Source organism: Scomber scombrus, chromosome 18, assembly GCF_963691925.1.
Source record: "Scomber scombrus chromosome 18, fScoSco1.1, whole genome shotgun sequence".
Taxonomy (NCBI): Eukaryota; Metazoa; Chordata; class Actinopteri; order Scombriformes; family Scombridae; genus Scomber; species Scomber scombrus.
Window position 1 is genome coordinate 22,821,903 of NC_084987.1, and position 21,991 is coordinate 22,843,893.

Consider the following 21,991-nt stretch of genomic DNA (forward strand, 5'->3'; position numbering starts at 1 on the left):
CGCACACACATACAGACAGACAGAAAGACAGTGCAACAGTTCATTAAAAAAATAAAAATAAAATGTATATACATATATACACACATATACATATATATATATACACACACATACATACATACATACACACACACACACACAATAATAGTAGTAATATTAAAGAAGATAGCAAGATCAGACACAATTTTTTATATTTTTCCCAATGGTTAGAAGAGTATTTGAAGTTTCTGAAAATACCCTCTGAACTGTGGGAGCTTTGTTTGACTTACCTGGGTTTTTCAAACATCTGCAGTTTTTTATTTATTTTATTTAGATGCACCGCTCTGTGTCTAAACTGTATTGGATTAGAAACATAAGCTGTGGCTGCACTCTTTAAGTGTATTTTACATTTTTGCAGGTAAGCTGTGCAGTTTCATAATCATAAACACTGTTTCACCTTCCAGTGACTGCATTATGGTAATACAGATTCTTCAGACTTAAGAAACAGATTGAAACTTGCTGTTGTGTAATCTGTCACAGCACCTTTCAAGTTTGCATCATGCCAATTATGGTGACTCAGTTACAGTGCAGATTGATTTTTTTTTTTTAAAGGTTTCTACTGTTTTGACTCTTGTTACATTTCCAAAAATGAATGCAGATTGCAAGCAAGTTATCTAATAGATGTTGTCTGGAAATGAATGGAAACCACAGCTGTGATAGTGGAAAAATAACACAGTCAGCAGCATGGTTTAATGAACAAATGATTTGTAGTAAATGGGGTAAAGCATGCAAAACCACTATCTGAGCTGCGGTGGGTTATCGTCATCTTATCATTATAAGGTTATCAATAATACAGCAATGTGGCCTTTGTTCCTCGTGGGCGTAGCCTGTGCCTTGAGGGGGCGTGTGCACGCGGTTTTGGGATAGGAGGTGGAGGGGCTACGTGTCGACGTCACCGACCAGCTCTTACTGTCAACGCCAAAATAAAACCAGTTAAAACTTTTCTAATCGGACACATTGGTAGAAAAACACATGGCAGCGAAGAGACGCGGCCGTGGGGGAGAGTCGTGTGTTGTCTGCGGGCTGTGATGGTGGTTCGGCGGCGGCGGCTCTGTCTGCGTAGCACGGGAGGCTGTTTCTCTCTTTCCTGGGGTCGCACAGGGAGAGCCAGCGGGCTGTAACAGTTTAGCCGACTTGCTAGCTAACGTCAAGTTGTAAGAAAGTGGAGAAGACGGCGGCTAAACGGGAGCTATATCCGCCCTACACAGACCTATGCGACGGATAGAAGGTAACAGAGCTGTCTACATACGCTTACAACACGGGAAATATAACGCTGACCGACGCCTGTTGTGTTTATCTCCCCCAATTTAGATATATGAAACCGTACAAGTGTTTGCACTGCAACCGCTATGCGCCTCCTCCGGGGCAGCAGCAGACGTAGCAGTCCGCACAGTTTAAGCCAACAACTTTGCTCTTGTTAATCAGCGGGTTGCTACTCGACCGCTTTTTTATTACAACTCGTTAAAAAACCCTGCCTGACTTGTATTGTAACGCTCCGTTTTTTTACAAGTGATAATGTGGCCGATATCCACGGTGTCTCCGCGGCTTCGCCATTCTCAACAACTGCCCTGCAATGCCTTTATTATGCACTTTGTAGCCACCGCTAAACATATAGGAATCATCGAGGAGAAAGGGCCACTTTACTCTTTTTAAATATACCTTTTAGACTTTTAAGTTGCACACGCTAGCTTCTTAAGTGCAGTGTACGCTATACTCCAAATCACAAGATGAGTGTGTCTCTTTCTAAGAGTTTGTGTGCATAAAAAGGGGAACATCCCAGTCAGCTTAAAAAACACCCGGCTGTAATCACTATTTATTCATCAGTATTCATGTCATGACTCAACCTGCCTGCAGAGATTGGTCAGCCGGAGCTGGCCGAGGATTGTGCTTGAAGAGCTGCTCCACACGGCGAGTCAAACCCATTGGTATGGTGTAGCAATGCGGTAGACATGGGGCCGGTTTACATTTCCAAAGGAACAAGGGAGGGTGGGGGGGAAATTGAACCGCTATTATTTATGTTAGGTCGATATGTCACGGGGTCACGGTTTGCTGACAGCAGCAGGATATTCCAGCGGAACAAGGTCAAACGTGGACGGTAGAGCAGCTCTCCTGTCCGGGCTGTCAACCGCAGTGAGGGAGGCTCTCTCTCTCTCTATATATTTATATATATATATATGTGTGTGTGTGTGTGTGTGTGTGTGTGTGTGTTGCTTCTTCCCATGGGGCAGTGTGAACCAGTCTGCCAGGTGAAGAATGCCAATGAATTATTCAGGCACATGCAGCATATGATCAACGTGGCCCGGGGAATGTGCATAGCTGCTGTAAGGGGAGGACAATAAGAGGCACTCAGTGTGTTGTGGCTTCCTCCAAGAAGAATAATGCCTCAGCTTTCCTGTTGAACACGCTAGTTGTGTAGAGACAGTGGAGAAACAGTCACACGCCTCAACCACTTTGATTCGTGTGGGGGGGGGGATCAATTATGATCCATGATCCGCTTTGAAGTTCTTTCTGCAGATGTTACAAGTGATTGCAGAGCTCAGCTGTAAAGCTTTGAGTAAGATGATTGGACTATTTGTGGCAGCATGGTGTTTTGCTTGTTTGTGGCAGCATGGGGATTTTTGCTTGTTTGTTTCACTTCATCTCGAGGGGCTTTGTTCTCCTCAGCAGCTTGTTGCCATGCTTCGTTTCTTCTATTTGACGGAACAGTATGCACACATGACATTGGACTTTTTTTGAGTAAAAATAGATCTTAATGCAGGGCTGCGTGCCTGCAGTGTCATGCGCTGTCCAGAGGCTAAACTACTTATGTTGCTTTACAAGACATGGTTATGATACATACATTTTCCCACCTTTTGTGTGTACCAATCTCTAATAATCCTTACCTTGCGCAATCCTAATCGTCAGCTCTCTTGGTACAAGTGGTTTTCCAGGGCTTGCATAATTTCAGTAGTTTAATCAGAATTCCTGGACATTTCTCGGGCCAGAGTCCAGACAAGCACAGTGTGTGGTATGTTGTAATAGCTGAAAAAACAGATGAGAGGTCAGGCTGAGGATGAACTGTAGTATCCAGTGTTTCCTGTAACTTGTTTTTAATCAGTTTTGTGGTGTAATTCCACTTGTGATATCTTTTTTAGCTTTTGTGAAGGTGGAAACTGAAGATTAGGAGGAAGGCTCCCAAGGTGCACCCTATGTCCGGATTTGTAGTCATCAATCCAAGCTTTGAATTATCAGGACAACTGTACTCACTTCTTATTTTGTCTAGGAGTCCTGGCAGGGAGTCAGCGGGTTGTTGATGCTCTGGTCCGACCCTGAGACATCCGGCAGCTCCGAAACAAAACAGTCCGAATTTTGTTGTTCTTAAACTTAAACAACTTTGTGATAATAATGACATTGTGAAAAGTTATGCCATCTACTTAAATGAACCTACTCCGCTTCTCTCATTCAAAAGCGGACGAGAAAAGACCAATTTTTTGGAGTATTTCACTCCGTATTTCCCCATTGCCAGTATGGTGAAAAGACAGGCTTCTAGTCAGTTGACCTAAATGAGGACAAACCTGTCTCTTCACTTTTTGTGTAAACTCTGTACGATTGTGTGTTTGCACATCTGCATACAGCCTCAGTGTTTGCTCCCCTTTTGTTTAAATTCATGCCAGTTTACGACCTGATCCTCGATCCGCTGTTACCAAAAACACTTGAACACATAAGATAAAATGAAACACACCGGTGATTAAGAGATAATTAAACTCAGAATGTACAGCGTTACTCAAGCAGAATTTAGGCCTTAAACTGTGCAGTCTTTCACAGCCTCCGTCTCCTCAGCTGAGCCCGTTGCTCCATCTTGACAATCCTCTTTTCTTTCCTCGCTCAGCCTTTGTTTTCTTCTCAGGGATTTTTTTTAGCATGTCCCAAACAACCCACTGTAATCCCCCTTGCAAAATATACATAATAATGAGGACCTTTTATTCCCAATCTAAACGCCATGCTACGTACTGTATTCACAACACCCAATAACTTTTTTTATTTTTTTTTTCTGTTTTTGCGCTCAACTCCAGTGCCTCTCTTTCTTTCTGCCTTTCATCTTCTCTTCCCTCTCTATGAACTGTCCTGCTTGTCTAAAGCTCTCATGTCACTTGCATTAGACAGCCCATGTCTTCGGCTTATATATTTTTTTCCCCTCTGTCTCTTTCCCTTTCTTCTTTTCTTTGTGAACTGGATAAAGCACATAGGGTGCCGCTTCTCCCTCTCACCGCCGCCTCAGTCTGTCCAGGATGACTGACAGTCGTCGATTGAACCTGTCCATGTGTGTCACCCTCTCTGTATCCTCTCCTCCTCTCCCCTCTTCCCCTTTCTCCTCCCCCGATGTGTTTAGGTGAGTGATGGAGACGAGAGAGTTGACCGTGGTAGCTGGCAGCTTCGTGGGTTTCCAGCTTCTTTTCTCCGTGGCCAGTCCTCTGCTCTCGTCCGCCACCTCGCAGGGTTATGGACGGCTGCCTCCCACCAAGCTCACCGAGTGGAACTCCAGGTGTGTCCCGTTTCTCCACCTCTGCAGGCCGCTCTTAATGCATCTAACCTCTAAATGCTGTCAGTTTCATTTAGGGCCCCGACCGATGCTGGGATACCAATATTAAAAAATTAAGTTTCCACTATCAATATATCGGTTGATAATGTTAGATTATATACATTAACCCACCATTTTTGCAATGATCCCTCAAATGTGGTTATCAAACACTTGGGTATTGATATGCTACAGCTTAACAATAAACTTATGGTTAGGGTACAAAATAACATCAATGCACATACACATGCATATATTAAACTTGAATTAGGAAAAAAGGATCAAATATACATAAAATGCTGCTTATATAACTTTTAAGAAATTACAAAAATTTCAACACATATCGGACAACATATTTGCCGATACGATATAGCTTTGATAGGCCAATAACGGCTGATAATATCGGCTAACCGATACATCGGTAGGGCTCTAGTTTCATCTTTGTACCACATGGAAACCAGAGGTTTTTGTCAAATGGTGAAAGCACTTTGACAGCAAATTTATAATAATGTAACATTATTCATTAATCAAGCCAAAATGTCAAACATTGGCTGTTTCCAGCTTCTTATAAGTTACGTTTTGTCATATGTGATATTTCAGCGAATAAGATGTGACCTTTGGCTTTAAGGAGACAGTGATGGACTTAATACATTTTTAAGACAAATATATATATACTGTATATGGATATTGATAATAAAATGATCAGTGGTTGCATCTGATTCATTGTTTTGTCAATAGAGCCGACACAATTTCCCACAGCTTAAGGCAGGAATGTCCAAAATTGTTCCATAAAGGGCCACGTGGCTGCAGGTTTTCATTCCAACCAAGCAGGCTCGACTCATTTAATCAACTGATCTCGGCCTTCAGATCTCAAATCTCGGTTTCCTGATTGGTTGGAACAAAAAACCTGCAGGCACGCTGCCCTTTTCTGGAACAGTTTGGACAAGCCTGGCCTAAGGGGACATCTTCAAATGTCTTCTTTTGCCCAAACAGTCCAAACCCCCCTGAAAATATTCAGTTGTCTATCATACAAGAAATGCAAATCTTTGCACTCAAGCTTGAAAAAACAACTAAAACCAGTAAATGATTATCATGATAGTCAGCGAGTCTGTTCCTGCTGATTGATGAATGGTTTCATTTCTGTTTTGATATCCAGTGGTGATTGCCAAACAACAAATTAGTATCCAGATGTACCAAATTAGTAGATTTGGATACTACAGTAAGTTAGTGAGTAGATGGCAGCTTGAAATAATAGAATAGCATTTGCTGGTGAAATTACACCTCTGCTCTTCTCCCCTAAAAGGTTTAATGTTTTATTTCAAAAAGCAGGATTTAAATGATGTTAGTAGAGGTGGTTTGTTTCACATGAGGTGGCCCGCCTCCACTATAAACCACTGCAGAAAACCTTCCTTATGTTCATGTCATGTCAAAACTAGTTCATTAAAAGTAGTTATGTCAGTGGACTCTCACTGGATGTAGTGTTTTGTGATCCAGATGTGAAAGACTTTTCTTACTATATATACAGAGATACTTGAATGGACGTTTTCCTCTCAGATATTGCAGATTCGAGCAAAAGAGCGCCCACCAGCATCTCTTTGTGTATTTGATTGAACCGTTCTGGATTTACAGTTTTTTATAACTCGTGCACCGGTGTCATAAAACCATCCCGTCGCCCTGCTGAGTCACTCTTCCTAGAATAGGGTTGTTACACGGTCGTGACACCCTGACCGTACTGACCTCCACTAGGAAAGCAAACAGCAGCGAGTCTGGTGATGTGGCTCTGACCGAGACAGACCCCCAACGCGCCTCGGGGGGCCGACTCATCATCATTCCGCACAACTACAGCTGTGAAGCGAACGGCCGGGCGGAGCGCGATCCGGTTTCAGGTTTCAAACGGATAACTTCAGGGGGTGAAGTTCAGAGGGCAATAAATTGTAGTTGCATAACCCATTTCACTGACTCACGGCTGTTGTGTTTATTATCCGTCTGCTAATGCTCACATACAATCCTTCATTCACACAACCAGTCAGTATTTTTTAAAGTACGGGCTGCATTGATCGAGTAGTCGTTCCAAAAGCAGTCAAAGGTCCGGGTCCTGAGGTTTCACCTTTAGAGTGGTCTGCTGTTACATAACATCCAGCACTCAGTGTGTCAGTGTGTTGTTTATGTAACCATGACTGAAGTGCAAGGAGGGAGAAAGCCTTTCAAAAGAAAGAGCGGGGTCACATGCTTGATGTTGGACACAGCTGCCACAACTACAAGATTGTTTTTAATATAGCCCCCCCTTTTTTTCTGTTCACCTCACTTCTTTTCTGTTTTTCTTTCAAATATAATAAAAAAACATCTCGGTATAAGAACCAGCAAGTGGCTGCAAGATTTGTAACATCTCTTGGCCAAAGCCTCACAACACTGTATAGAACGTTCCCTTTTAAATATATTTCATTTATTTTCTGCTTTCTGCCGTAAAGAAGCACTCACACACAGCTTTGCGAGTTCTCGTCAAGCAGAAATTATCTACGCGCTTCTTTTTTTAGACAAGAAATAGTGTGATTGCTTAGATGTGTAACATAGCCTACACAGCTGAACCACACTAGTTTTCGCCAAGTTCTTCCATGGCCGTTTCACTCCAAGACACTTCACAGTAATTTTTTTGTCAGTGCCAGCAGTAATAATGGACTCATCCAGTCATACAGTAGCTGATCTGTAGAGCCGGTCTTGGCCGGGGCTCAGGCCGGCCGGCTGCTGCTGCTGCTGCTGCTGCTCCAGCTGCCTGTGAACTAGAGCCCACCGTGCCCCAGTGGGCTACACGGTGACAGTGGAGGAACTGTGTTTCTGCTAGAGGACAGATAAGACACACTGGAGCTCTGGAGTATCTCTTCAGCGGTCCAGATAGCCACTCCAAAGGTCAGGCATGATGCTGTAACAGGCCTGATAAAATAAGAAGTTGACGTGGACATGGACACAAATGAACACGTGTAGCAAAGAAATATGCACGTCCGTATTTAATGATTATCTCTTTTATTGTTACGATAAATCATCTTATTTACTAACATTGATCGTGTGTGTGTGTGTGTGTGTGTCCATCTTTAGGTTGGTGTCGACCGTGCACGCCCTGATCGTGGGTTTGTTCTGTTTGTACATCCTGTGGTTTGACGACGAGGTCAACGCCAACCCCGTCTGGTAAGAGGAACAGACACTACAGCATATCTTAAGGCAGCACAAAATGTGTGATATGAATTAATACTGACAGTTATTTAATTATGTAAACGGACAATCTAAAGCAATTAAAAACATTTTTAAAAACCAACACTGTTATTTTGGCAGATTTAAAAGCACTTTTAGGAGACACCTTTCTTCACACATCTGCCTTTTTTGTTCAGAGAGACAGCCAGGAGTAGCTCACAAGAGAAGGGAGGAAACAGATGAAGGTGGAAGAGTTTTTTTCAGTTTGTTTGTTAGTGAAGGATTGTCAGGGTTGGTAGTTAATACCTTTTTTGGAGTCAGAGCAAAACAGTGAAAGGGAGCGGGTGGATCTAATGTGTCAGCCGAGCCTCCAGAGAGCTGAAGACTCAGTGGATTTACCCTCTGATTATTGTCTTTACTCTTTTTCTCTCTTCCACTCCTCTCTGTGCTACTGCTACTCTGTCTTACTTGCATCACTGACTTCACTCTCCCGATATCTCCAGTCAATCTCTCACTTCTCCCTTTTTACATTCTTGCGACACTCCTTCCTCCTCTTCTCTCCCTCTTTCCCTTTTTCCCTCTGTTTCGCTTCCTCTTCGGCTATGTAGCAGACACACTAGAATCCCACCAACAAGGCTCCTTTTCATAGCAAACAACAGCAGTAGTCTTCAGCAGCCCCCCCCCCCCCCCCCCCCCCCCCCCGAAAAGAAAAAAAAACCCTCTATGAGAGTCTCCTCCTCCCTCTAGCTGTCCGTTGTAGCAGCACCCCACATCTCTGTGGCTGTCGAATCAATGCAGCACACCTCCCTCACTCTTATTGTCTCTCTGTCGGCCCCGGCCAGCACCGCTGATGGAGCGAAAAAGAGGAGAAAAGGGAAAGTGAGAGGAGGGGGAGGTCAAGAGGGAGGAGCGAGGGGACTAAAGATGGCGGCGGGGGTTACCAGTCTTCATCTGCTGAGTGTTCAGGTGTTTAGCATCTTAGCCCTCCTCCCTGAACCTCTTTTTTTTTTTTTATGTACAGTTTTCTTACTAAATGTAATGCATTTTATTCCTGTCACAGCTGCCATGAAGAAAAAGGTGATTTCTATGTGAAAGTAGTACCAGTAGTATTATAGTATTCCTGTTCCAGCTTTAGTCGGAGTGCAGTTTTGCCGTTTATTTCTCAACTCCCTTTTTTCCCCCCTGTTAAATTTGTCAACACCCTAGCCGATCCCTCTGTAAAAACACCGGAGTGGCGCAAAAAGCATTAATTCTCCAGTCAATCTGATTATGTTGCAGCATCATTAAGACCTGTCACACATGCAACCATTGTTCCCCTTCCGCGCCGCTCTCAATAGAGCCCACAGTGGCCAGATCCAGGCTGTTAGAAAACCTGCATTGTTTTCAGCTGCTCGGGGGCTCTTTCAGCGTGTCGCTCTGGCTGCCGGCTCGGGCCTTGGCTGTTATCATAATCCATTCAGTTAACAAGCAGCGTGTCTGACCACCCCTCCACCCCTCTCTCTCAACTACCATCACCACCACCACCACCTCTGCTGCATTTCTTGATTGGCTTATCTGGACTTGAACTTAACATGTGCAGGTCCAGCATGAGGGAGCACATTTCAGGGTCATGTTGGGTTAAGGTCAACACGTACGAAATGTACAATATAAACTCGACATTAGAGACATTGAGCCTCATCATTTTCCTGTTTTTATGGTAAACTACATAGCTCAAAAGCTAAAAGATTAATTTAACATTGCAGAACTGTCCAGCTGTTGAAAACAGTAATAATCAGTAGTAATAAGTAGTAAGTAGTAATAATAACAGCAAAGCAGAAGGAGGAAAAAAATATTACTACATCTGTCAACACCATGTCATCACAGAGCCGTGCGGAGACGGAAATAAAGTGGAAATAGTTTGACATAAAGTTTTATGCCTTTTTAAAGTCTTGCACGGCAGGCAGCTAAGGCGACGTGACAGTCACAGAGATGGATGAGAGAACAGAATCCAGGACATTCATCACAGGTGATGAATGTCCTGAACATTCATACAACAGAAGATGTTCCATTGAAAAGAAAACACTAAAATGCAGCTGCAGCATTGTAAAAAATTTACAAGCAACTACTGAATATTCTCCATAAATTGTCAATCCATTATGTAGCAAACACAATATAAATTCTACATATAATTTTACATTTAAGTTAGTTTTGGGAACATATTTGAACTCCCATATCATTTACATTTGGCTGTTGTAACTCTCAAAGGCCATATGCTATGATACACTAAGTATAAGAAAGACTGGCTATTTGTATATATCATTTTTATAATAATATAATATCCCTTAAAATCAGTCATAATTGCCACTTTAAGCTAATCTGTTATTAGGAGCGGTTCTAGAGGCCCGTGGAGTTCAATGTTCTTGTCGCAACTCCTGTGTAAAAGCCTCCATATCTCATTGTAGGCCAAATTCCAGTCAGTTAAGCATACAATCAGAGAGGAGAGCAGCTTTACCGTACATCTAATTAGGATCGCACCGATTTGATTATCAGGGAACCTTTGGACTCTGACGGCAGCCGGCAGACTCTGACTGTCACGCTGGCAGCAGAGCTTACATTTGCTCGCTGCATTTCTTTCTTTCGTAAAGTGATACAATGATCACTTTAACAGGATGTGAACCTAGCGCTCACATCGGTGAAACCGAGATTAGATTAGACTCATAAGGGGAGCAAGAAACACAATGCTTCATTAACAGTGCGTGCAAGTTCTGTACAAAGTTGCGTTGTCGGGGCAAAGAAAAGCCTCAAGGTGTTAGTGATGTAGCAAAAGATGTATTTACGTCACACATGCCTAGAAATACAGTCAAATATTCCACACTGTATCCCAATGGTTAGAAAAGGCAGATGACGAGATGAGTTATCTCGGGTGAAACAGGCAGGGTAAGGTTTGACATCGGCAAGCTCAGGGTCATCTGTTGGGTAAGATGTGTCGTCACGCAGCAGACGCCAGTTTGCATTCGGGGTGTATACAGTGTGTGCTTTCACAGGGTTCTGTTACACAAGCCGTCCGCCAGTCATTTGCTATACGATACTCGTGACCGACACCGGGATCAGGTGTCCGTTGAAGCGAAGACATCCTCATTCTTATTTTGAACAGTGTTATTTGTAAGGATGCCCAACGGTCCCCAGAGCAACTCGTGGGTTCATGAACTTGACCCGACCACAGTTTATTCAGAAGGTTTGACAAAGGAGAGAAAGTCAGTCAGTGACGTACATATTCAAATATACAAAGCTTACCACAAACAATGCTGATTGCAGCTGTTCTTCTTAATCAAGACTTAACTATGTCACAAGGTTATCACAGCAACTCATCAACGTTACACAATCATTAGACAATCAACCCTGAATGACCTTCTACCCAATTCCTGATTAGTGTGTCCACAGTGCTCGTGTTCTCTTTACAGGAGTAGATTATCGATCAGAGAAACTGATGTAATAGGGTTTTTTGAGATTTCTTTAGAGCAGCAAGTAGCTTCCTCCTCCTTGTTTGTTAGTCTTGAAGGTTGTAGTGTTACACCCATGTCCACAGTAGCGTTTACACTGTGTTTCTTTGCTGTTCCACAGGGGTGAGCCCGGCCTCGTCAAGTTAAATGTAGCCATAACATGTGGCTACCTACTTTATGGTGAGTTATTTCTGTTTTTGTAAGTCTCTTGATCATTTTTCCTAGCTCACAGTCCATAAGGGCGGTGAGTCATTGTGTTTAGTGTAAACACTTGAAGGGGAAGACCTTGATTAACTTGATTATACCGTAGTAATAATCACAAATGCAACAGTGCTGATTTTAGATTGAATACTGGTCAGCAGCATTTTAGGCTTTTAAAGAGGTGTGGTGCTGCACTTTAATAACCTCTCTTGTTCTCTGATTCACTGCTGGTGCAGTTGTTATGTACATAATCCTCCTCCTAGCCAAACAGACATATCAGTTTGCCGGTTCTCTGTCCAACCTCTCTCACCCTGTTCTCTAGACCTTGTGCTGCTAGCCTGTAACTGGAGCACAATGGGGGACAGCTTTTTCGTCTGTCACCACTTGGCGGCGCTGTACGCATATGGATACGTGCTGGTGAGTCCACCCTCCTTCTTCAAGAGTCAGAGTTTAGAAACTGAAGACGGTTGATTATTTAAGTCTCATATTAAATAAATGACATTATGCTCCCGTGTGTTTGACTGTTTGCAGACACGCGGCGTGCTTCCATACTTTGCCAACTTTCGACTCATCTCAGAGTTATCCACACCTTTTGTGAATCAAAGGTGAGTCAGCCCTACTTGTGAAAACAATCCGTTTCTCTGTTCTCAACATATCCCAGGATTCATGTAAAGCTTCACTCACCATATGGCTAACATTTCTTAATTACCCTTTCCCTCTAGGTGGTTCTACGAGGCATTAAAGTACCCCCGCTCACACCGGCTGGTGGTATTAAACGGCATTGCCATGGCGGTGGTCTTCTTCCTGGTGCGCATCGCTGTCATGCCATCGTACTGGGCCAGCGTATTCGCCACGTTTGGCACTCAAGACTTTGAGCGGCTGGGTTTGGGCGCCCAGGTGGCATGGATCACCTCCTGTATCGCCCTGGATGTTTTGAACACTATCTGGATGTATAAGATCACTAAAGGTTGCTACAAAGTCATCACCGGGAAAGGAGGACGAAAGGTTAAGGAAGGTGCGGAGGCGTCGCCCTCCTCAGACAAGACGAAGCACATCAACAACCACACGGACTAAAGAGACATAGAGCAGAGAACACTGGGACAAAAGGACATAAGCGAGGATTGAGGCTGGACATCCAGGAACCTCACAGCCTCTCTCTTTTTGCTGAAGCCTCTGTGTGTGTCTCTCATACCATCCCCCACCACCACCCTCCAATCCCCAACCTCAGATCTTGACCTCCTTGAAGTTGGCTAGTGGACGGGCTTATGAGTCCTCAGGTCCCGACACCTGACACTAGACGAAAGGGGACTGCTCTCTTGACTCACTCATAAACCTTCGCAACCTCGTTGTTGCTCGGATTAGCAGATTAGCATCCCGCCGGGCGATAGCTTTCGGTTGCAGATAGCAAGGTAGAGCTCACGAGCGCACTTTTAACTCTTGTCTGTCACTCGTCCTCTACTGTCACCACCACCACCATCACCTCCCGTCTTCCTCTCTGTCACAACTTCAGCCAAAGCCCAATCCTCTGAAGTGCCTGCGAAAGACAGGAAAGCAATAAACGTGGAGTATTAAGATCACAAAGTGTAACCGAGTTTAGCCACCTTCAGAAGACAACCATCCCTCGTTCGCCATAGCTCCTGACACAACCAGATTCTCCTTCTGCTGACCCCCCCCCAACCCCTCCTTTTTTTTCATACTCCGTCCACACACTTGAGGAGACGTGGCCTACGACAGAGTAAAAAAAACTCTCACATCAGACCCGTGCAGCGCTTGTGAATCTATAGGGCTCTTGTCTTAAACTCATCAGACCTCACAAAAACGAAAAAGAGACAGACAAACAGAGAGAATAACACCATAATGCCTCTTCTATAGTATCACCTGCTGTGGCCTCCTATATATCACCAGCCATGCCCCTCCAACCTCCTTTATAATTTGAACTACAAGTCAGAAAACACTCTAACCTAAGAATATGCATGCAGGAGATATAAAGACGTACAGACGGGAGACTCTCCAACATCTTTAGCCTCGCACAGGACGATTTTAGCCTTCTCAGTATTCATCGTATCGGCGTCACTGTGTTGTACTTTGCTCTCCTCGTGTACAGCCGCCTGTTTTTTTTTGTGTTTTTTTTTAAAGAGCTGTCTTTGTTTTCTTCTATTTTCACACAAGCCTCAAGCCCTCAGCAGTCACGGTAACATGTCTAACTCATGTAACATTTATCGCAACCCGCTGCCTCACTGGATAGAGCCCCGCTATCCAGCCTCAACTGTTTGTTTTTTTTTGGTTTGTTCTACCTCTCTCCAACCCCCCTCTTCCGCCTCCTCCACCTTTACCCAACCTTACAATGACTTCGTCAATCCCTTCACGCCACGAGTTAATCAATCTAATGTTGGTTTATTATTTCTTTTTTCTTCTACTGTGAGTTTTTTTTTTTTTTTTTTTGCCTTTAAAACACAGTATCGTCTGTGATATCACTGGTTCCGAGGGCCCGAGAGAGCTTCTCCCCCTCCACGTCACATTTTTCTTGCAAAACTGTGTCCAGTGTATCTTTCTAGAGAAACACCCACAGGGAGGCTTTTACACTCCCATTTGTCTTCTCATGTTCCTTCTGTTCTCAGTGACTCAGAGAACCTAATTGAGGAAGAGAGACGTGGATGTGTGTGTGTGTGCGTGTGCTCGTGTGTGAAGTTCTTCCCCTCAACCTTTTTTTTTTTTTGCAAACTAACACATACAAAAAGTCGCAGTATATGGTGCCCTTTTAAAAACAGACATGGTGCTCTTTTCTTTCTTTCTTTTTTTTTTGCAGAAATTGGGCGGTAGGAACGCTAGCAATATGCGTACAGCAGCACAGACTGGTTTCTATATGCTGTCGCTGTTAAATGCAAATGTGGCATTCTGCATGTTTTTGTTTTTACTGTAGAGTAAGTCATCACTATTAGAGCATGATAAGATTGACATATTTCTGTGATGCCTTAGCGAATAGTCAACATAGATGAATAACATCTAAATATAAATTAATCTAACGCAGAAAAGGGGGGGTTTGTCTTCCGAAACAGTTAATGTTTTTGCCTCTTAGAGTGTACTGAAAGCATGTCTTTTTGATTCCCTTCTCCTCTCATCTGCATGTTTTTATATACACATGCAGGTGCTTTTTTTGCGTATGGTAACCCACTAATTGTCATCACATTTCTCTATATTCTGGTCGGCATTGCTCGGTTTATACAACTTCATCATCATAGTCTTGTCGTTGTACTCTTGTCAGCAGACGCTAACAACTTCACAGCTGATGTCATGACAGACAGAAATACAAGAGGGTTGTTTTTCAGATTTCGCCACACGACTGTAGAAATAGACGACGGGGACGGAAATCTACAAAGGTTAAGTTTGTACTTCGGCTCGCGCGTTTACTCACGGTTTTTTTTTTTCCCCTTCTCGCTCAAGTCTTTCAGTCTTCTCTGCCGGTAAGGTAGTTATAATAGTCTGAGAACGTCTCATGTTTTTCACTGTGGAACTAAAAAGCACACTCCCCGCGGAGCTATAACTCAGTGATCTCCTGTATTTCTGTCTGTCAACCGCAGAGGACGGGCTACAGTATCTGGTGCCTTTACACTAACGGTGGATGTGACAGTCAGGTTAGGATCAGCATTAATTTTTTTATGTAATATCCAGCGAATTCGATTTTCACTATTAACTCCTCTGTACTCCGTATGTATACTCTATGTATATATTTTTATAATCTGCCTGCACAATGATTAATCCGGCCAAGTATTATAATCCAAAGCTGCTCCCTCTCTCGGGGGGGGGCTGTTTTGTGTTGATTTGTTTGCTTTCTTGAACACAGGGGTATGTCTCGATGAATGTCGTCATGGGTTATATTTAGTGGCATTAAAAAACAAACTTACAGTATCCAAGGTGATGAGAATGGAAATCAAAATATATATGTGTATATATATATATATATTTTTTTTTTTTTTTGACACAAGCTCTTAAAATATACAGTTAATTAATAGGTAGGCTAATATCTCATTTCTCTGGCCTCCTAAACTCAAAGCTGTGAATAGTTGTAGGATTTAAACTGTAATCTCGTTAACAGTCAACAAAACTAGAAGAATCTGACTGAAGAGAAGAATGGGGAGGTGTTTGGAGACTGGCTGACCAGTGATGTGTTGGATGTCTTTGAGTTAAGACTGAGACTGCTCTCCGGAGCAGATCTCGTGCACAAAGTTAAAAACTAAAGTACGTTGTCTACTTGGTTGTCTAAAGACTGGAAGAAAAAAAAACAACTGTTGAACTGGGAGTTTTTGTACTTGTCAGGGTTTTCTACAGACTATATTTCAAGCCCTTGTATTTGTGCTGTATCTCACAATCTGGGGTCATATGAAAATTGACAGAATGAATAAATAATTTGATAAGGCTGCTATAGTAAGGCTATGATCTGTATTAAGTATTGTATCAGTTCAGAACAACCACATTGCCTTTTTTGTTTCTTTGGGGAGGCCAACGTTCATTATGTTCTATAATGAATATATATATGTATATATATATATATATCAAAACATCCTGTTCTGTGATCAGATATTGCTACCAGATGCACACTGTACTAATGAAACCACTTCATTTGGATGACAGGATGTCTTTTCTCTCTGAGGTACATTATTGTAACAAAGCTGCATCAGGATTCGGTACTGAAACGTTAAACTTTGCTGGTCTTCTCAAAGTTACACGTGGTATAAAGGCAAGTATTATTTTTGCCCCCTATATTTTTTGTTGTTGTTCTTTTTAAGATCTTTTATTTCTCCATGGACTGATCCTATACATGAACAGGTGATCTAAAAAAAAAAAAAAAAAATAGGATGGAATGAATTTCAGTGTCACAAAGATGACAGCATTTGTGTAACAGTAACTGATAATCAAATGACTTTACCAGTTGATTTCCTTTTCTTTAAATGACTCGCCAGTGTGGCTTATTTCCCTTCCCCTTTTTATTTTTTGTCTTTTAATTCAGTGCAATTTCTTGTTATGATCTGTCTTTTTTTTCTTTTCTTTTCTTTTTTTTTTCTCTGGAGATTTTAATGTGAAACGGCGCTACACTACACGCAGGCCTTTTTTGGGGGTCCCCTGTCTGAGCATCACCTTTTGACTCGGATGGTAGCCGTCTACAATGACCACTACTAATGATCATGTAATTGTAGTGCTGAAAGCTGAGACTTACTTGAAAGTGTTGTTCTTCAATAAAGTTGAAGATGAGAGAAAAACAGCCGCTGGACTCTTATTCATTGTGACTTCACCGTTAAATGTTTATCCTTTTCGTTTCTTACCTCCTGAACTAATTCATCAGTCGTTGCTCATTCTCAGTTTCGGGGCAGTGATGTCAGCATGGGAATGTCCCAGTTGCATACAGTATAACATATCCAGACAGAAGTATACTGTGCTGTTCCAGTCATTTGTTAGCTGTAGGCTTGTAGTATGACTGTTTACACAGGCAAGCCAAAAGCAGCTACAGGTAGCTAGCACTACAGTGCTGTGTGTGTGTGTGTGTGTGTGTGAGGAAAGTGATGGAGGCATTCAACAAAAAAGGAAAAGTGAAGCACAGACTTAGAATTAAAGGGTCAAACTAAAGGATTGACTGAAATAGGGATGAAAGGGAGATATAGAGGCGCGTGGAGAGTGAAATATTTGGAGGGTGTGTGAGCTACAGTAGGTTTGTGATTGAAACCATCTCCTCTGTGTGTGTGTGTGTGTGTGTATATATATATGTGTGTGTGAGTGTGCGCACAGTTGGTCAAGGGGCTTGGTCAGAGTCCGTGCCTGAGGAGCTTTACCAAACATGGTCACATAACAGAGACTCAATGAAAATTTCCTCCTGTGCTACTACAGCACACATTCATAGTGCAGAGTTTCCGCTCAACTTCACTCATGCACGGGAGGAAAATCATCACCTGCCTGTCGTCGTACACACAGAAAAACACCTGCACATGACACATACATGCCGTCTGTCGTCGAGCGATTTAACACAATTACTATCACGTTACAAGCACACAAAGAAGCATGTGCGGCATACCTCAGCGTTGCAAGAGAGCACCAGTCTCTCACAAGTGTTTACCTTCCGTCAGCTGTGTTTGCGAGACGTTTTGATTTAATGAATTCATACCTATAAATGTCAAGTCATCTCTTTCCTGCTTCACAAGATTCAATATATGTGTTTTGCTTCTTCTAAGCACGAGCCAGACACCACAGTATATCGAGCCAGTTGCGTTCAAATAAATAGATTATAAGGATATGCCTGTTTCAAGAGGAATTCATGCTGAAGACCTTTCCCAGACTAGAGGAAACAAAAACATATCAAAAATCAACATTCCAAGCTTTGGAGAGGCTATAAACAGCCAATTTTTACAAGGTGCTTAAACACTTGGCTGGAGTTGATCGAAATGACTTTTAAAACCAGCTTGTTAACAGGCAGCACCTGACTGTCACCACCTACCTCACCCAAAGATGTCATGAGCACGTCCCAGCCTGTGAGTACGAGCCAAGATTAAGACGTGTGAAAAGAACCGAAAGCAAGGAAGCGAGGATTTTGTCCTACATCAGCACGTCACAGGTACTACTAAACAAAGAGATTTATGACATCTTGGGGTAGTTCTAATTAGAAAAAAAAGATGAATTTTCTGAACGTGTCTTTGCAGTCAACGCAGTTGAAGTGGAATTTGATATATAAATCCCAAAATACTCTTGAGTGTAAGCACAGAATGAAGTGGAACTCATCATTTCAAGTGTGTTAACAGAGTAAATTTGATATATCAGTTGAAGTGAAAGTGTTGAAAGGAGCGGAAGCGACAGCTGAAGTTTAAAAACTGAAAGGAAATATCATGACGTGTAAGCAGTGAAAGCAGTTGAGGTGAGTTGTGTAGTGTCTTTTGAAGTTAAAGTATTGAAAGCTGTTGAAGTGTCAGCTGACGTGTAAATGGTCAAAGTAGTTGTAATTTCAGTTAAGTGAAAGAAGAGGAAATCTAAAAGTAGTTGAACTGTCAAGTTCTCAGAGTAAGATAATGAGGTTTGAATAATGAGTAAAGTTTGAATGAAGTGGAAGTCTAGAGTGAAACAATTGCCAGTTCAAGTGTATAAACTGAAAGGAAATATCAGTGTAATCAGTGAAAGCAAAGCAGTGGAAGTTGATTTGAAGGAGTATTTAAATGAGTTAAAATGTCAGGCAGACAAAAACTGTTGAAATTCTCATTGGGGAAGATCTGAAAGAAGTTTAAGAATAACATCAATAGTGTCACACCGACACGTAGCCTAATATTAAAGCAGTCGAAGTGTCAGTGAATTATGTAGTTCCAATATAAGTGTAAGATAGTGAAGTTTGAAAAGGAAACTTCATTAACATGTTTTGAAGTTTGAATAAAGTTTCTAAAGTATGTTGAAGTAGTTAAAGAACAGAAAGTGTCCAGAAGAATGAGGAAAGAGAGAAATAATAACGATATAATGACAAGAAAACGAGTGCGTGTAGTTGAAGGCGAACACGCTAACCAGTGATTGAATATGCCTGCATTGACGCTTGTTCTTTTATTGACCAAATCCAGGTTTGTTCGAGGCGTCCTGTCCTATTGTAGCGACAGGTTGGAATTATAATGGCATGAACTCAGCCTTCAGAACTCTCTCCCTGTGTTACGTAGGATCTTGAGGCCTTCTACCATAAATAGCCAGACGGAGTGGAGTGAGGAGAGGGGTCTGTGAGTGGGTGGAGGGAAGGAGAAACAGCTTACTGTGGAAATGCCCTTCTGAGTTTCTGAAAGTGTATTAATCTCCCCCTCTCTCTCCCCCTCTCTCTCCCCCTCTCTCCCCCTCTCTCCCTCCCTTTTTGTGTGTTTTTGCATCTTTCTTCCTGAACAGTTTTCGTCCTTGAAAACCATCGCCTGCGTTTCGTCACAAACTTCAACCTTTGCCGATGTCTCTCCTCGCTCTGAAATACTTCTTTCTGTGTGTATGTCGAAAAAAAAGAAAAAGGAAATCAAGAGTGAAACAGTTAAAGTGCTTCTCGCCATCTGAATTGAGTCATTGAAAAACACAGCCTCATAAAACAGCCATTTAAAGTTAGAACACTGTAAATGCAAAAGCACATTATCGCTGAATTTCTCCCTCCGGTTGATAAAACTGACACATTTATTGTCTTTTCCTTACATGAGCTCTCTTTACTCATCGGCTACCATCCACGTGACGCTTCGCAACACAGTGAATGCGCCCAGAAGTAGCCGATTAGCTAAAGTGTCAGATGAACTTAGAGCCAACGTAAACAGCGAAGCCCACCTCGCAGTGAATATCAGACTGTGGTCTGTTATTTTTAGTGTGAGGGATTCCTCTTTCACAAGACATTACATCTTTATCCCTCTCCCAGCCTGCTTAGGCCCTTCCCTTCTCCCATCATGCCCAAATAAAGTGTCCAAATTCCATGTGTGTGCTTCTTCTTCTCTCTGTGAAATGTTTATAAGACCCTCGCTTGGTGTGTGTGTGTGTGTGTGTGTGTGTGTGTGCCTCTGTGTGTGCGTTCGTGTGTGTGTTTGTTTGTGTGTGTGAAAGGCGTGCATAAATGAACCTCTGTTTCTCTGCGCTTTTGTATGCAGATTTCTACATTCCAGCAGGCTGTTTATGGTAATCTACTGTGCTTTGATAACCTCGATTCATCCCAGACACACACAAAAAAAAGACAAATAAGAAAAGTAAAACTTTAGACTATATTTTAATAGCATGAGGTAGAAGATTAGCCAGTTAATGAGGTCCATTATGGTGTTTCTGTATTCTTCTCTGTTGGATATTTACTAGCTGCTTGTTGGAGCACTGAGCTCATCAGGGCTGTAGCCAGGGTGTTATAAAATACTGAGGTCATGCATCCAGATTTGACCTGTGAGCGTGCACGTGAAATGTTCAATATTTTAACTTTACTTTTCTTATTTTCTATATCAATTTAACTTTAATCATACTTCCTGTAAACCATATCAAAGCCTTCAACGCACTGCCAGAGGTGTAATTCTGGAGGAGAAATAATAAAAACTCTTTATTATACGGCATTGTTATATTTTTATTCAATATTTTCTGGCTAAAAATGGTCAAATTTGAAATATTTAGTGTGTAAATGTCAAGATCAGCCTTCAGATCCCATCGTGTTAGATTACAGAACCTAAACTCCTTCTCAGGTTGTTAAAAACACTAAAAAAAAATAAAAAAGAAGCGACCTCAGTTTCTTCAAATGTAGCCACGACCACGGCGCTCATCGGGCTGTCTCTCTATGTTAGGACATGTCAGTAGTATTAGTGGATAAAGCCTTGAACATTGTACGATTACACCCGCTACTCTCCCCTTAATCAGATCTGTCCATCATGCTACATCTTTATCTGTATTTGCTCCTGTGGGATCAATATTAATCAGCTGCAGGATTCAGCCTAAGTTTCCATATTCCCAACAGAAAAGGTCATGTGATGTGTGTTTTTATTCTTCCGTCACCTGACTCTTTGATTCCAAGAAAAAGCACAGCTGCAGCATTACATTGTGAACATAACTGTAGTGTTGTGGTCAGTCGAACCCTGTCATGCAGACCGTTGCTCTGCACTAATTATTCTCAGCTGTGTGTGTGTGTGTATGTGTGTGTGTATTTGTGTGTAAATCCTCCGCTGACTGATTGAAGCCCTGTGCATTGTTGCTGGGTAACGATGTATGTCCAGTAATCTTGCATTTGCACTCTATTCATTGTCTAGCACCACTACCTCAGCAGCCACACATCCCCCTTGTACTGTAACTCGGCTCTTACTGCTCCCCTCTTTCTTTCATCCGTTCATCCCTGGCCTTTTCCAGAATGTTCCTCTCCGGCTCCACCCGCTGTATCGGTCATATGTCTGGTGGTGACACACATGCAAACACACACACACACACACACACACACATAAAGGAAGCAGAGGGTGATTCATGCTCTCTGGGGAGCAGCCGAGCCGCCTCTTCTGCTAACCCCCCTCCTCACCCCTGAATCTCTCTCTCTCTCTCTCTCTCCACTCTTCAGACCCCCTGAATCTGCCGCATTCTTGTCCTTGTCATCCGCCTGCCTGCCTATGGCCGTGAGAGAGGAGTAACACATTGGAGTAAAATAGAAAACCACCTCATTGTTCCCAGAGTGACATCAGAGGCTCCACAGTAGCTTCCACGCACATACAAACACATGTCAAATATGCTGTGATCAATCCTCCAGCAGTACATACAGTATATACACAGTATATTGTAGTCACGACAACCGCGAGAGCAAAGAATTCAAGATCGATATCCATCTTTTTACTGTGAGAGCATTTTAAACTGATTTTTCAGGATTTTCCTCCTAGTTAAAAAAAAGGTTATTACCTTAAAGGGAAAAAAAATGCTTATTAAGTTAGTGGCCCTGTGTTAGACGAGAAGATTGATACCACTTTCATATCTGTGTGTTACATTTAAGGCTACAGTGAGAAGTCAGCACATAGATTGTTATGTGTCGGCCTATTTCTTGGCTGAAAATGTCAAA

At 42.4% G+C, this 21,991-nt stretch overlaps 1 protein-coding gene across 1 annotated transcript; it reads left to right on the forward strand.

The window, feature by feature from the left end:
• Positions 1–983: 983 nt before the first annotated feature.
• Positions 984–16,699, forward strand: tlcd4b (TLC domain containing 4b). Its single transcript, XM_062438755.1, has 7 exons — positions 984–1,267; positions 4,409–4,561; positions 7,685–7,774; positions 11,378–11,436; positions 11,780–11,874; positions 11,989–12,062; positions 12,180–16,699. The coding sequence occupies exons 2-7, from the start codon at positions 4,416–4,418 to the stop codon at positions 12,529–12,531; spliced, it is 816 nt and encodes a 271-aa protein (XP_062294739.1). The 5' UTR covers positions 984–1,267; positions 4,409–4,415; the 3' UTR covers positions 12,532–16,699.
• The last annotated feature ends 5,292 nt before the right edge of the window (positions 16,700–21,991 follow it).

Coding starts and splice junctions, on each gene's coding strand:
- tlcd4b (XM_062438755.1), top strand. CDS start 4,416: ATGGAGACGAGAGAGTTGACCGTGGTAGCTGGCAGCTTCGTGGGTTTC. Junction 11,437..11,779: donor ATGTGGCTACCTACTTTATG/GTGAGTTATTTC, acceptor CCTGTTCTCTAG/ACCTTGTGCTGCTAGCCTGT. Junction 11,875..11,988: donor ACGCATATGGATACGTGCTG/GTGAGTCCACCC, acceptor GACTGTTTGCAG/ACACGCGGCGTGCTTCCATA.